The sequence below is a fragment of the Macaca nemestrina genome, chromosome 9, assembly GCF_043159975.1.
Source record: "Macaca nemestrina isolate mMacNem1 chromosome 9, mMacNem.hap1, whole genome shotgun sequence".
NCBI lineage: Eukaryota > Metazoa > Chordata > Mammalia > Primates > Cercopithecidae > Macaca > Macaca nemestrina.
The window spans coordinates 122428982-122441263 of NC_092133.1; the positions used below are offsets into that span (position 1 = coordinate 122428982).

General features: G+C 47.9%; 1 protein-coding gene across 1 annotated transcript; it reads left to right on the forward strand.

The window, feature by feature from the left end:
• The first annotated feature begins 210 nt into the window (after positions 1-210).
• Positions 211-6101, forward strand: MIR1915HG (MIR1915 host gene). Its single transcript, XM_011738497.3, is given in 4 exon segments — positions 211-640; positions 1438-1655; positions 1658-1742; positions 1744-6101. Coding segments are annotated over 4 exon segments (657 nt in total). The 5' UTR covers positions 211-341; the 3' UTR covers positions 1799-6101.
• Positions 6102-12282: the final 6181 nt, after the last annotated feature.

Sequence of the window (12282 nt, forward strand, 5' to 3'; positions counted from 1 at the left end):
AATTTGGCAGGGCGCCCGCCTGGCCGCCTGGCATCCTGAGCTGGCCGCCAGCTCTCGGGGGGTGGGGCCGGGGTGTGTCCTGGGGAACCCGCTGCTGAAAGAACAGCTAGCGCAGCTCGCGACGAGCCCAGTGAGGACCAGGGTCACGCCGAGAGGCCGGAGGGGGCTCCAGGCAGCCTGGAGCTGACGGCGCCGGGCTGCGTCCTCTTCACCTGGGGGTGGGTGGTGGGGGCACCTACTTTGTGACCCGGCTGGTGCCGAGCTCCCTCTACCGTGGGAGCTTGCAGGGGTGCGGGGGTGTGAGTGGCGCTCCGCGGACTCGCGTCTACAGTACAGAGGACATGCAGGGTTCGGCCGGGGGGCGGCTGCACCGGGGCCTGCCTCGTGGACCTGGACTCGGGACTCCGGGCGGCGCTGCCCGGTGCCATTGCCTCAGCCACGTCTCCCACCTCTCTGCTCTGTTTCCCGCCCCACCTTTCCCTTACTCCCGCATCCCTGTCCCCTCGCTTCCCTCCGCGACGCCTCCATCCGAGTATGAAACGAAGCTGAACGCATTGGTAACTGTGCTCAAGAAGATACAATCGCGGGAGCCCTCAGGGTGGCGCACGGCGGAGAGGCGACGCGGGTGGCGCTGCAGAGGGTACGGTGGGGGGCGGGGAAGAGGGGGGCGTTCGTGTGCAATTAGCTTCCCCAGGGCGCGGACCACGGTGTCCCCTTCTCTCCAGCTGGGGGTCTTGGGTCCTGGCGCTGAGAGGGCGCGCCTTGCCTCGTTGCCCGGGCAGTGCACCCGTGGGCCCCAGGGCGACGCGGCGGGGGCGGCCCTTGCGACCTGCGGCGGCGCCAGGAAAGCCCTGCCTCTGCAGCGGGTCCCAGGGGTTGGGCCTGGAAGGGTCCCTGGGAATGCTCCGCGCCGAGAAGGCTCTATGGTTTCTCCTCCCCCACACGTCTCCCTGTCCTCCCCTCTTCCCGGGGACCTCGGAGGTGGCGGGGAGGTGGGAAGGCAGGCGGGCTTGCAGACAGTGCAGGCTGGGGAGCCGGAGCTCGGGAGCTGGGGGAGTCCGAGTGAGAACGGAAGCACGCGATGGAAGGGGCCAGGGGAGAGGGGGACGGCACCGGGGAGGGCCGGGGTGCGGGGCAGGCGGCAGTCCCTTCCCCTCCGAGTGGCGCGGGGGACCTCTTCCCCGGGGAACCCCCACCCAGCCGTTCCCAACCTCGAGAACAAAGGGTCTGGGAAGCACGATCCGGGTCGGGGAGCGGAGGTGGAGGGAGGCAGGAAGGCAGGCAGTGGGGGTAGGGGAGGGCGTCTCCCCACGTTTCCTCTCGCGGCCGAATGATGGAAAGCTCCCTCCTGCAAACGCCTCACTGAGGCCGCTTCTAAATCCGGGAGGGCTCGGGTTCCTTACCTAACGGCTGCACTTCGATCCCTTCCTCCCCCAGAGTCCCCACCCCCTCCGGGGACCGGGGCCCCGGAGCTGCCAGGCCCGCTGCACGCGGCGGCGCGGGAGAAACCACGGGACAGCAGCGCCCCCTGCAGGTACCGGGCGTCTCCACAGCCGCTGCGCCGACCCTACTCTTAAGGTGGCACCACCGGGTTCCCAGCCCGCGTGCGCGGCTCTCATGGTCCGCAGCCCGCAGCCCTGGCTCCATCGCTGCATGTTTCCCTCGAGCAGTGGGCCTGACCGTCTGGAACGGCCGGAGTGTGCTAATCCCTGCTGCTATCTGCTTGATCCCTTGACCCTACCACCTGCAGGACTTCGTCCGCGGATGCCCAGATAGCGATTTCGACAGGCGAGATTGAAAATTCCCTGCGAGTATATAAGGATGCGTAAGTCTCGCTTCAGGGAGGAACGACCAGAATGGCATTTCTTTAAGCCTAAATCAAACTTTTATTTTCGTTTATAAAAAGCAGAAGGCCAGCAGGAAGGGGTCGCGGAGGATTGGCACTTCCACAACCGTAGGACTCTTGGATACAAGTTTTTAGGGTGAGACTGGGCGGTCCGGGGTTCTCCTTCGGCGCTCCTATCTCGCAAACTCGTGGGCAGGTGCGGTGCTAGAGGCCGGGGGCAGCGGCGGACCCGCAGGGTAACCTCGTCTCGCGCACCTCTCGAGCCCCCAGCAGCAGCCCACTCTCGTCCGCATGCTTTATTTATTTGGTGATACCAGGGAAAGTGGAGAAGATCGAAGTGCAGTTTTTCTTTTTTCTTTATTTTTAACTGAATGGTATTAAGTTAATGGTATGTGTATGTGAACTTATGGTATGTGTATGTAAATGGTATGTGTATGTGAACCCACAATCTCTTGGAAATAAGTGTCCTCAGCGAACTCCAGATTTCTAGGGGAAACCTACGTGCCCAGAGCAGGAAACGCACAAGCCAATCCAGGTTCCGGTGCCATCCGCAGTAAATTCCCTTCCTTTTGCACCAAATTCCTCCTCTGCTTCCAGGAGAGGGACCCCCGGGACTCCCGCACACCCAGGACCGGGAGCGGCTGAGCAGAGGGCAGGTGCGAGGGCGCGGGGGAAGGGAGGCTGCCTGCGGACCTGGGGCGCGCAGTTTCCCAGCACCGTGGGAACCTCCAACCCCGGGGCGCTCGGCCTAGGCTCCGCCCTGCCAGGCCTGGGGCCCAGGGGCCCACCTAGTGGGTCCTACCTCGGGGAAACCGAGTCCGCGAGCGGGTCTGGCCGCCGCGAGGGAAGCTCGCCTGGGGAAGTGCCGCGCGGGGTCAGACCCTCCCCAGGGGTTGCAAACCGCAAGCGAAAGTCGAGAGGGGCTGGAGCTTTTCCTCTAATCCGTTTTACACTGTGAAAACCGCAAGCCTGTCGCCCAGACGGCCCCTTTTAAATTGGGAAGCAAATAGACGAAAAACCAAAACAAACTTAGGAGCGGACTTTTCCCAGCTAAGTTTCCCCTCAATAAAAAGCTCGCTTTCTGGGAAAGAGAGAAACTGATCCGCGCTCACTTTTGCTCTCTTGGAGATTCTAGGGGCACTGGGGCGCGCAGGACGCGCGGCGACAACCCCAGCGCGCATGGGGCAGCCTGGACTGTGCCCCTCTCACCACCTCCTTCCCAGGCTTCTCCGTGCTTCGCTCTCCACTGGGGTCCCGCCTCTCCACGGGTCACGCCGAGGTCATATGCTCCTTGCAAGGGGTCCGTGCTTTCTCGTTTGGCCTGAAAGGCACATGTTGGCGCTCGATGTTGGGGCGCAGTGTGTGGTGCGCGTTGATTTGTCTGCTGATCTGGGTTTCTTCCAAGCACCGGGCAGGAAGTGTAGGGGTTTGGGTCGCCAGTCCAGGCGCTCGGGAAACCTCCAGGCCAACCAGAAGAAACACTTGCAGATACCTTTCTAACGTCACAGTTTCCCCCAGGGGAAAAAGCAGAAGTTGCCGGGCACATCACCCAGCACCCGGGCAGACTCTCCACTTACCTCGCGCCCTGCTAGGGGGTGCTGGGGGCCTTCCAGGAACCCCTAGATGAGCAAGCAAAGCCGCAAGAAGTGGGGTGGGGAACGCTCACCAGATAAACCATGCGCCAGACTTAATCAGCCCGTAATGCATACTTTAAATCTAGGCCAGGTGGGCTGAGTCTTGGGATAGTGAGTGTCTCCTTCCTGTGTTGATGTATTAAGGATTCCATGTGGACAATTATTTTTAGTCCAATTTGTGGTCCTGGAGATAGAAAGAGGAAGAGAGAAGAAAGACAGAAGAGCTTTATTGTTTTTATGTTAAAGAAAAGAACCTAGAAAAAAATGCTTGGTTAAATTGTGGAGAGGAAGGGAAGGAAGGAAAAATGAAGGCTTTTCTTCTTTGTTCTTTAAAAACCCAAGCACTTTCTTTCGGAATCAAAATGTAGAGAGGCAGTCAGTCTTGGAGCATGTTTTTGCATTTGAGGATACTATTCATTAATTCACTTTTTTTTTTTTTTTTTTTTTTTTTTGAGACGGAGTCTCGCTGTGTCGCCCAGGCTGGAGTGCAGTGGCCGGATCTCAGCTCACTGCAAGCTCTGCCTCCCGGGTTTTTACGCCATTCTCCTGCCTCAGCCTCCCGAGTAGCCGGGACTACAGGCGCCCGCCACCTCGCCCGGCTAGTTTTTTGTATTTTTTAGTAGAGACGGGGTTTCACCGTGTTAGCCAGGATGGTCTCGAACTCCTGACCTCGTGATCCGCCCGTCTCGGCCTCCCAAAGTGCTGGGATTACAGGCTTGAGCCACCGCATTAATTCACTTTTAAAGCATTCACTGAGTTGAGCACAGTTTTAAAAAGGTTCTGTCTCACCCAGATCCTGTTTGAAGCTCAACTCATTTTGATTGAAAGAGATTTGAGATAAAAATTTCAGAAGAGAAAAATGTGTGTGTACACAGGGACATATATACACGTGTAACAGGGATTGTATTCCTTCTAGTCTAAGATAAGAGATTCTATGGTAAATTATAAAAAATTAGTTTTTTTTTCTAGTGTTGTATTGTAACCAGAAAGAAGAGTGCTGAATTATCTGTTTCTCCATTTCCCAATAATAAATCTCCTAGGAGAGATAACTTTTTGCAATTGTGCCCCCACCCACTTTCTCTCTGGCTTGCTTGATTTCCCACATACGAATACACACGCAGCAGATACATCATGCACAGACTTTTTCTTTTTCTTTTTTTTTTTTTGAGACGGAGTCTCGCTCTGTCGCCCAGGCTGGAGTGCAGTGGCGCGATCTCGGCTCACTGCAAGCTCCGCCTCCCGGGTTCACGCCATTCTCCTGCCTCAGCCTCCCGAGTAGCTGGGACTACAGGCGCCCACAACCGCGCCCGGCTAATTTTTTGTATTTTTAGTAGAGACGGGGTTTCACCGTGGTCTCGATCTCCTGACCTTGTGATCCGCCCGCCTCGGCCTCCCAAAGTGCTGGGATTACAGGCGTGAGCCACCGCGCCCGGCCCAGACTTTTTCTTAATGTGTAATCTGTAAATCTAGGCCCATATAGGTTTTCATTGAAGTTGGGAAACTGTTGAAGACTTACTTTCGTTCTTCACGGTGCTTGCACTTTGCCAAGGATCTTTGGTAACCAATAAAGTGATCATGTTCACTCTGAATATATTTCTTTGTGATTAAATGGAAAAGAGTATTCATGAACTGCTTAAACAGTATTTTTATACCAAAACAACACATAATGAAAAATGAGCTATAGTTGTTCCAAATGTTCAGAATAGCAGCTTCACATTTGCAGTCATATTTTGGCAAAACTATTTCACATTAATTGAAAATGACACAATAGTGCATGCATTCTGTGGAGGGATGCTTATTCACTTAGCTGCACCATCAAAAATTTAAACTATCTGGTTCAAATGACCTGCAATGCCTACTGAAGGAAGGGTTGGAAAATTAGGAACTATGGACTTATTTGTGTGTTATTTTAGCCTTTTCGTGAAGCTTGAATTAAATCTAGTTTTTGTGAAAAACAAAACTAAAGCAACATAAGAATCCCCCTTAAGTTGGTCTTGTAAAATCATATGGTTTTTTTTGTTGTTGTTGTTTTGGTTTTTTTTTTTTTTTTTGGAGATGGAATTTCGCTCTGTCACCCAGGCTGGAGTGCAGTGGCACAATCTTGGCTCACTGCAACCTCTGTCTCCCTGGTTCAAGGGATTCTTCCGCCTCAGACTCCTGAGTAGCTGGGACTACAGGCGCTCGCCACCACACCCGGCTAATTTTTTTGTGTTTTTAGTAGAGATGGTTTTTCACCATATTGGCCAGGCTGGTCTCAAACTCCTGATCTCGTGATCCGCCCACCTCGGCTTCCTGAAGTGCTAGGATTACAGGCGCGAGCCACCACACCCGGCCATATGTGATTGTTATAAAAAATCTGTACCTTAAAGATATGTTAGTGAAACTAGATGGATACAGATATAACTATTTCCCTTTTTTTATTTCCCAGTGATTTCTCTCTCTCAAATGTAAGACATGTAGGACTCCAGAACATGGACTGGGCCGGGCGCGGTGGCTCAAGCCTGTAATCCCAGCACTTTGGGAGGCCGAGACGGGCGGATCACGAGGTCAGGAGATCGAGACCATCCTGGCTAACACGGTGAAACCCCGTCTCTACTAAAAACACACACACACACACAAACTAGCCGGGCGAAGTGGTGGGCGCCTGTGGTCCCAGCGACTCGGGAGGCTGAGGCAGGAGAATGGCGTAAACCTGGGAGGCGGAGCTTGCAGTGAGCTGAGATCTGGCCACTGCACTCCGGCCTGGGAGACAGAGTGAGACTCCCTCTCAAAAAAAAAAAAAAAAGAACATGGACTGTAATTTGTTCTGATAATAGGAAAACCAATGCTGGTTTTCTCAGCGTCATAGTTATCAAGGAGAAATGCCAAAATCATTAGATAAGCATCATCTTTTCTATCACATCATTGTCTACATGAAATTTCATCTTAGAAAATATGCAAGAATATTATATTTGTTTCCAAAGCTTGGAAATACAATATAATTTGAAGTATTGAAAATATGATTCCTGGTTGACACCATCTTAGAAGTTGCAGAGGTATCTCTTTTTGAGACGACTTTAATAATGACTGACTTTAATAATGTTACAAAGCAAGGGAGGATTTCAATAGCAAGCAAGATGTGATGAATGGGCATGAGGAACAATGAAGCTATTGACAAAACATGCTAACTTTTAGAATTCTATCTAAATTATTTTTTTTCCCCAGTGCAGAGGAAGACACCCAAGTGTATCAATGTTCATCAGAAGCAGGGTAATAAAAATGTGAGTGACAGTTAATGGCCTGTGACTGTAATATGATTGTTAGTGTAGGTGAGTGAATATATTGGTTCCTGTTTAAAGAAGATCAGTGGTCCACAGTCAAGATAAGTGAAGTTTGCAGAAAATCGAGGCCCTGAAAGGAAAAGACTAAAGCAAACAAACAAAAACAAACAAACCCACCACCACCACCACCACCACCACCACCAGAATAACTGCACTTGACTAGTATTTTAAAATAATAATAAAACAATTTCAGTAATTAAAAAATCATTTGTTTTCTGTCTTAGATTTGACTTGAGTCAGTTGTTCCTGCTAGCTATTTAGACGAACTATATGGAATATCGCTTAATAGGCAGAAGTGCTGATACAATTTCCTCTTAAAGGATCTGATTCCTGGCATCTAAAGGAAACTGGAATTCAAGTTAGTATTAGAACTTGAATTTGTTCTGCCAGAGTGAAAATTGGTTCCATTAGGCCTCAGTCACAGAATTCTTACAGACCTGGCTAGAGCTGTAGATAGATATATACAACTAGCTGAAAATCATAGTCTTAAGTAATGCTGTATGTGCTTTGGAAAACCATCCGGGCGTTTTCATTTTTTTGTTTGTTTGTTTAATGAAAGTTTCCTAATTTTACAGTTCTCATAAATCTGGAACAAGTCTAATTAAGGTCATCAAGGCAAGTGAAAACCTAATGAACAACCCTTTGGAAATAACATGGTGAGAATAATTTAAGTGTGAAATATTCAATTGCGGCAATGTTTAGCAAGGATTCTTTCCTTCACATTTTTCTCACTCATTTGCCCATACTTCCTTCTCATTGCAGATTTATAGTTCTCTTAGGGAGGCTCCTGGAAGAAGTGATATATCAGACAGACATACTATTCAAAAGCTTAAAACTTAGCATCTGACTATGTAAATAAAAATAGAAAAAACAATGACCACAAAAAAGCAAAGTCAACTTAGATGAACAATTCTGCCCAACATATTATTAAGGAGAATGGGAAGGTCGGGCACGGTGGCTCAAGCCTGTAATCCCAGCCCTTTGGGAGGCCGAGTCGGACGGATCACGAGATCAGGAGATCGAGACCATCCTGGCTAACCCGGTGAAACCCCGTCTCTACTAAAAAATACAAAAAACTAGCCGGGCGAGGTGGCGGGCGCCTGTAGTCCCAGCTACTCGGGAGGCTGAGGCAGGAGAATGGCGCGAACCCGGGAGGCGGAGCTTGCAGTGAGCCGAGATCCGGCCACTGTACTCCAGCCCGGGCGACAGAGTGAGACTCCGTCTCAAAAAAAAAAAAAAAAAAAAAAAAAGAATGGGAAAAATATGTATGTCATCTAAAAGTTCATACTTTATTCTATACAGGAAGATTTCAAATAAATTTGATTCATAATACACATATACATTTATCTACATCAATATAATGGCCTTTCATAAATTACGTAAATTGATTGGAAATCAATCAATTTACTGATTGTGGCATGTTCTTTATATGAAAATATTCAGTAGCTTCATGAAATAATTGTTTGCACATTTTAAGAATTTTAAAATTTCTGAGTGGGGCACAGTGGCTCACGCCTGTAATCCCAGCACTTTGGGAGGCTAAGGCAAGAGAATTGCTTAAGCCCAGGAGTTAGAGGCTACAGTGAGCTATGATTGTGCCACTATACTCCAGCCTGGGCTACAGAGCAAAACATCGCATCTTAAAAAACAAAACTGTAAAATTTCTAGTGAGAAATAGAAAAAATTTCTAGTGAGACAAATAGAATATTTGAAAAATTAAAATAATTTAAATTCTCCATAATTTTTCATAGAAATATGTTTTCTATTTTCCTTTTCAACAGAAAATTTGTCAACTTACTATTTTGGTGTCAGTTTTTCCTTGTATGTGTTTTATTTCCTTGTGAGCAAATGTTGTTAGCTAAGTTAATAGTAGCAGATACAGCAGTCATAAAATCTCAGAGGTAATGTTTTGGCATGGGCAGTAATTCAAATTAGAACTATTGATGGATAATTCAGAAAGCTTTTTAGTAATTCTTTTCTTATTCTGTATTCACCTTGTTGCACCAGATTTTTTTTTTTTTTTTTTTTTTTTTTTTTTTTGAGAGGGAGTCTCGCGCTGTCGCCCAGGCTGGAGTGCAGTGGCCGGATCTCAGCTCACTGCAAGCTCCGCCTCCCGGGTTCACGCCATTCTCCTGCCTCAGCCTCCCGAGTAGCTGGGACTACAGGCGCCCGCCACCTCGCCCGGCTATTTTTTTTTGTATTTTTTAGTAGAGACGGGGTTTCACTGTGTTAGCCAGGATGGTCTCGATCTCCTGACCTCGTGATCCGCCCATCTCGGCCTCCCAAAGGGCTGGGATTACAGGCTTGAGCCACCGTGCCCGGCCGTTGCACCAGATTTTTAACTTCTTTTGTCTACAACATTAGATCTCACATTTTTAGGATGTAAAAATAAATGCTCTCTTCAACAATTTTTGTAACTTGGAACTTGAACTTAGCCTGTTCAAGTTATTTAATAAATAGTTAAAAGTAGATGAAGGAAACAGTTTAGGTGGGGTATGCCTGTAAACCCAGCACTTACGAGGCAGAGTCAGGAGGATTGCTTGAGCCCAGGAGTTTGAAACCAGCCTAAGCAATACAGGGAGACCCCATCTCTACTAAAAAAAAAAAAAAAAAAAAAAAATTAGCCAGGCGTGGTGGTGCATGCATGTGGTCCCAGCTATTCACAAGGCTGAGGTGGGAGGATACCTTGAGCCTGGTGGTTGAGGTTGTGCTGCAGTGAGCCGTGATCACGTCACTGCACTCAAGCCAGCCTGGGTGACAGACTGAGACCCTGTCTGTCTGCAAAGGAAAAAAAAAGGAAGCAGTTTTTTTTTTTTTTTTTTTGCTGAGTAAACAAAAAATGGAAGACTATTTTTCAGAATGAATTTAGGTATTTTTTAGTTGTTACAAAATATCTGCTGGCTCCAAAAAATCATTGAGTAACAACAACAAAAAAAGCCCCATGAAAAGTTAATGCCCACCCAGCCACTTAAAAGTAGTTCTGTAGACTTTACCAGAAGCTGCTTGTCAAAGTCCAGCGCTTACCAGTTTTTTTTTTTTTTTTTTTTTTTTTCTGCTCGATTCAAAGGAGATTGCTTTGCCCTGTGGGAGTCTTGCTCTTCCCAACAAGCGTGGAAAAAAAATGCAATAGGCAGTTCCAGGAGTGTTGCCTTTGACAGCATGTCTCAGGGGACTTAATATTCTAGGTGGCAAGTGGCCAAAGTAAGTAGGAAACTTAGGTAACTGCCAAGCTACAAGACTGAAGGAAGTACTGCCATAGCAAACTAGAAAGAGGGAAAGAAAGTTTCTGTATTAAAAAGAACAGAAAATTACATGGCTGATGATGAGTGAGAATTATGCCTGGTGTGTGTATGTGTAGAGAAAAGGATAAACTTTTGGAGATGTTTATAACAACCTTATAATTTGAGAGAAGCTTTGTTTTTTTGTTTTGTTTTGTTTTTGCAAGAAGGTCTCACTGTCACCCAGGCTGCAGTATGATGATGTGGTCATGGCTCATTGTAACCCTGAACTCCTGGGCTCAAATGATCCTCTTGTCTCAGCCTCTGGAGTGGCTGGAACTACAGGCATGAGCCACTACACCTAGCTACTTTGTAAAAATTTACAGTGATGGGGTCTCACTATGTTGCCCAGGCTGGTCTTGAATTCCTATCTTCAAGTGATACTCCTACCTCCCAAATGATGAGTATCCCAAGTGATACTCAGCCTCCCAAAGTGCTGGGATTCCAAGCATAAACCACAGTGCCTGGCCCTGTTTATTTGAATATTGCTTTCCTTAATGCTTTAGAAACCAAAATTATATCATTAAATACTGACATTTGTCTGGACTCTAAAAATAATATAATGCCCAATGATTGTTTTAGCCGCCACAAATTAATCCACTTCCAGAATGCATAGCCCTTTGCAATGTGACTTTGCCACTTCTCCCATCCAGAAGTGGAATCTTCTCTTTCCCTTGGAATGTGGCCTGGTCTTGCCAGTTGCTTTGGCTAATGGGTTATTGCAGAAGTATGTTGTATAGTTTCTGGAATCTAGACCCCAAGGAGCTTTTGCAACTTCCATCTTTGTCCTCTAGAAACACCATGCCACAAAGAAGCTTGGGATGAAGGATCATGAGGTGAGAGGAGTCCAGCACCCAGCACACCCACTGGGAGCTACATGCGTGAGACCCCACCCAATCAGCAGAACCATACAGCCAACAGAATCATGAGAAACAAAAAGTCATTGTTGTTCTAAGCCACTAAGCTTTGGAGTGGCTTATTACACATCAATAGGTATCCATGCTTGCAACTACTACAATCATCTAAATTTGAGAGAGGCTGGGCCCCGTGGCTCACTCCTGTAATCCCAGCACTTTGGGTCACTGCAATTTCTGCCTCCCAGGCTCAAGTGATTCTTCTACCTCAGCCTTTCGAGTAGCCGGGATTACAGGCGCGCACCACTACCACCCGGCTAAGTTTTAAAAAATGTGTTGTAGGCTGGGCGCTGTGGCTTATGCTTGCAATCCCAGCACTTTGGGAGGCTGAGTTGGGTGGATCACTTGAGGCCAGGAGTTCCAGACCAGCCTGGCCAACATGGTGAAATCCCTTCTCTACTAAAAATGCAAAAATTAGCCTGGACTGGTGGCATGTGACTGCATTCCCAGCTACTCAAGAGGCTGAGGCACAAGAATTGCTTGAACCTGGAAGGCGGAGGTTGCAGTTGGGGAACCGAGATCGCGCCACTGCACTCCAGCCTGGGGAACAGAGCAAGACCCTGTCTCAAAAAAAAATTGTTGTAAAATATACATTACATTTACCATTTTAAGAATTTTTAAGTGTATAGTTCATTGGCATTAAATACATTCACATCGTTGTTCAACCATCACCACCATCCATCTCTAAAACGCTTTCCATATTGCAAAATGGAAATTCTGGGTCCATGAATCAATAACTCTCTATTCTTTAATCCCCTCCTTCCCACCGGTTTCTGGCAACCACCGTTCAACTTTCTGTTTCTATGTATATGATTGCTCTAAATACCTCATGTGAGTGGAATTATACAGCATGTGTCCTTTGGTGACTGGCTGATTTCACTTAGCATAATGCCTTCAAGGTTTATCCATGTAAAAAAGTCTTCCCTTTTAAAGCTGAATAATGTTCTATTATATGTATATATCACCTTTTACGTATCCATTCTTCTGTTGATGGACACTCAATGGACACTCAGGTTGCTTCCACCTTTTGACTACTGTGACCAATGCTGCTAGGAACACGGGTATACAAGTATCTGTTGGTGCTCCTGCTTTTATATTTTTATTATTTATTTATTTATTTATTTATTTATTTATTTATATTTTTGAGACAGAGTCTCACTCTGTCGCTCAGGCTGGAGTGCAGTGGCTGGATCTCGGCTCACTGCAAGCTCTGACTCCCGGGTTTACGCCATTCTCCTGCCTCAGCCTCCCGAGTAGCTGGGACTACAGGCGCCCGCCGCCACGCGCCCG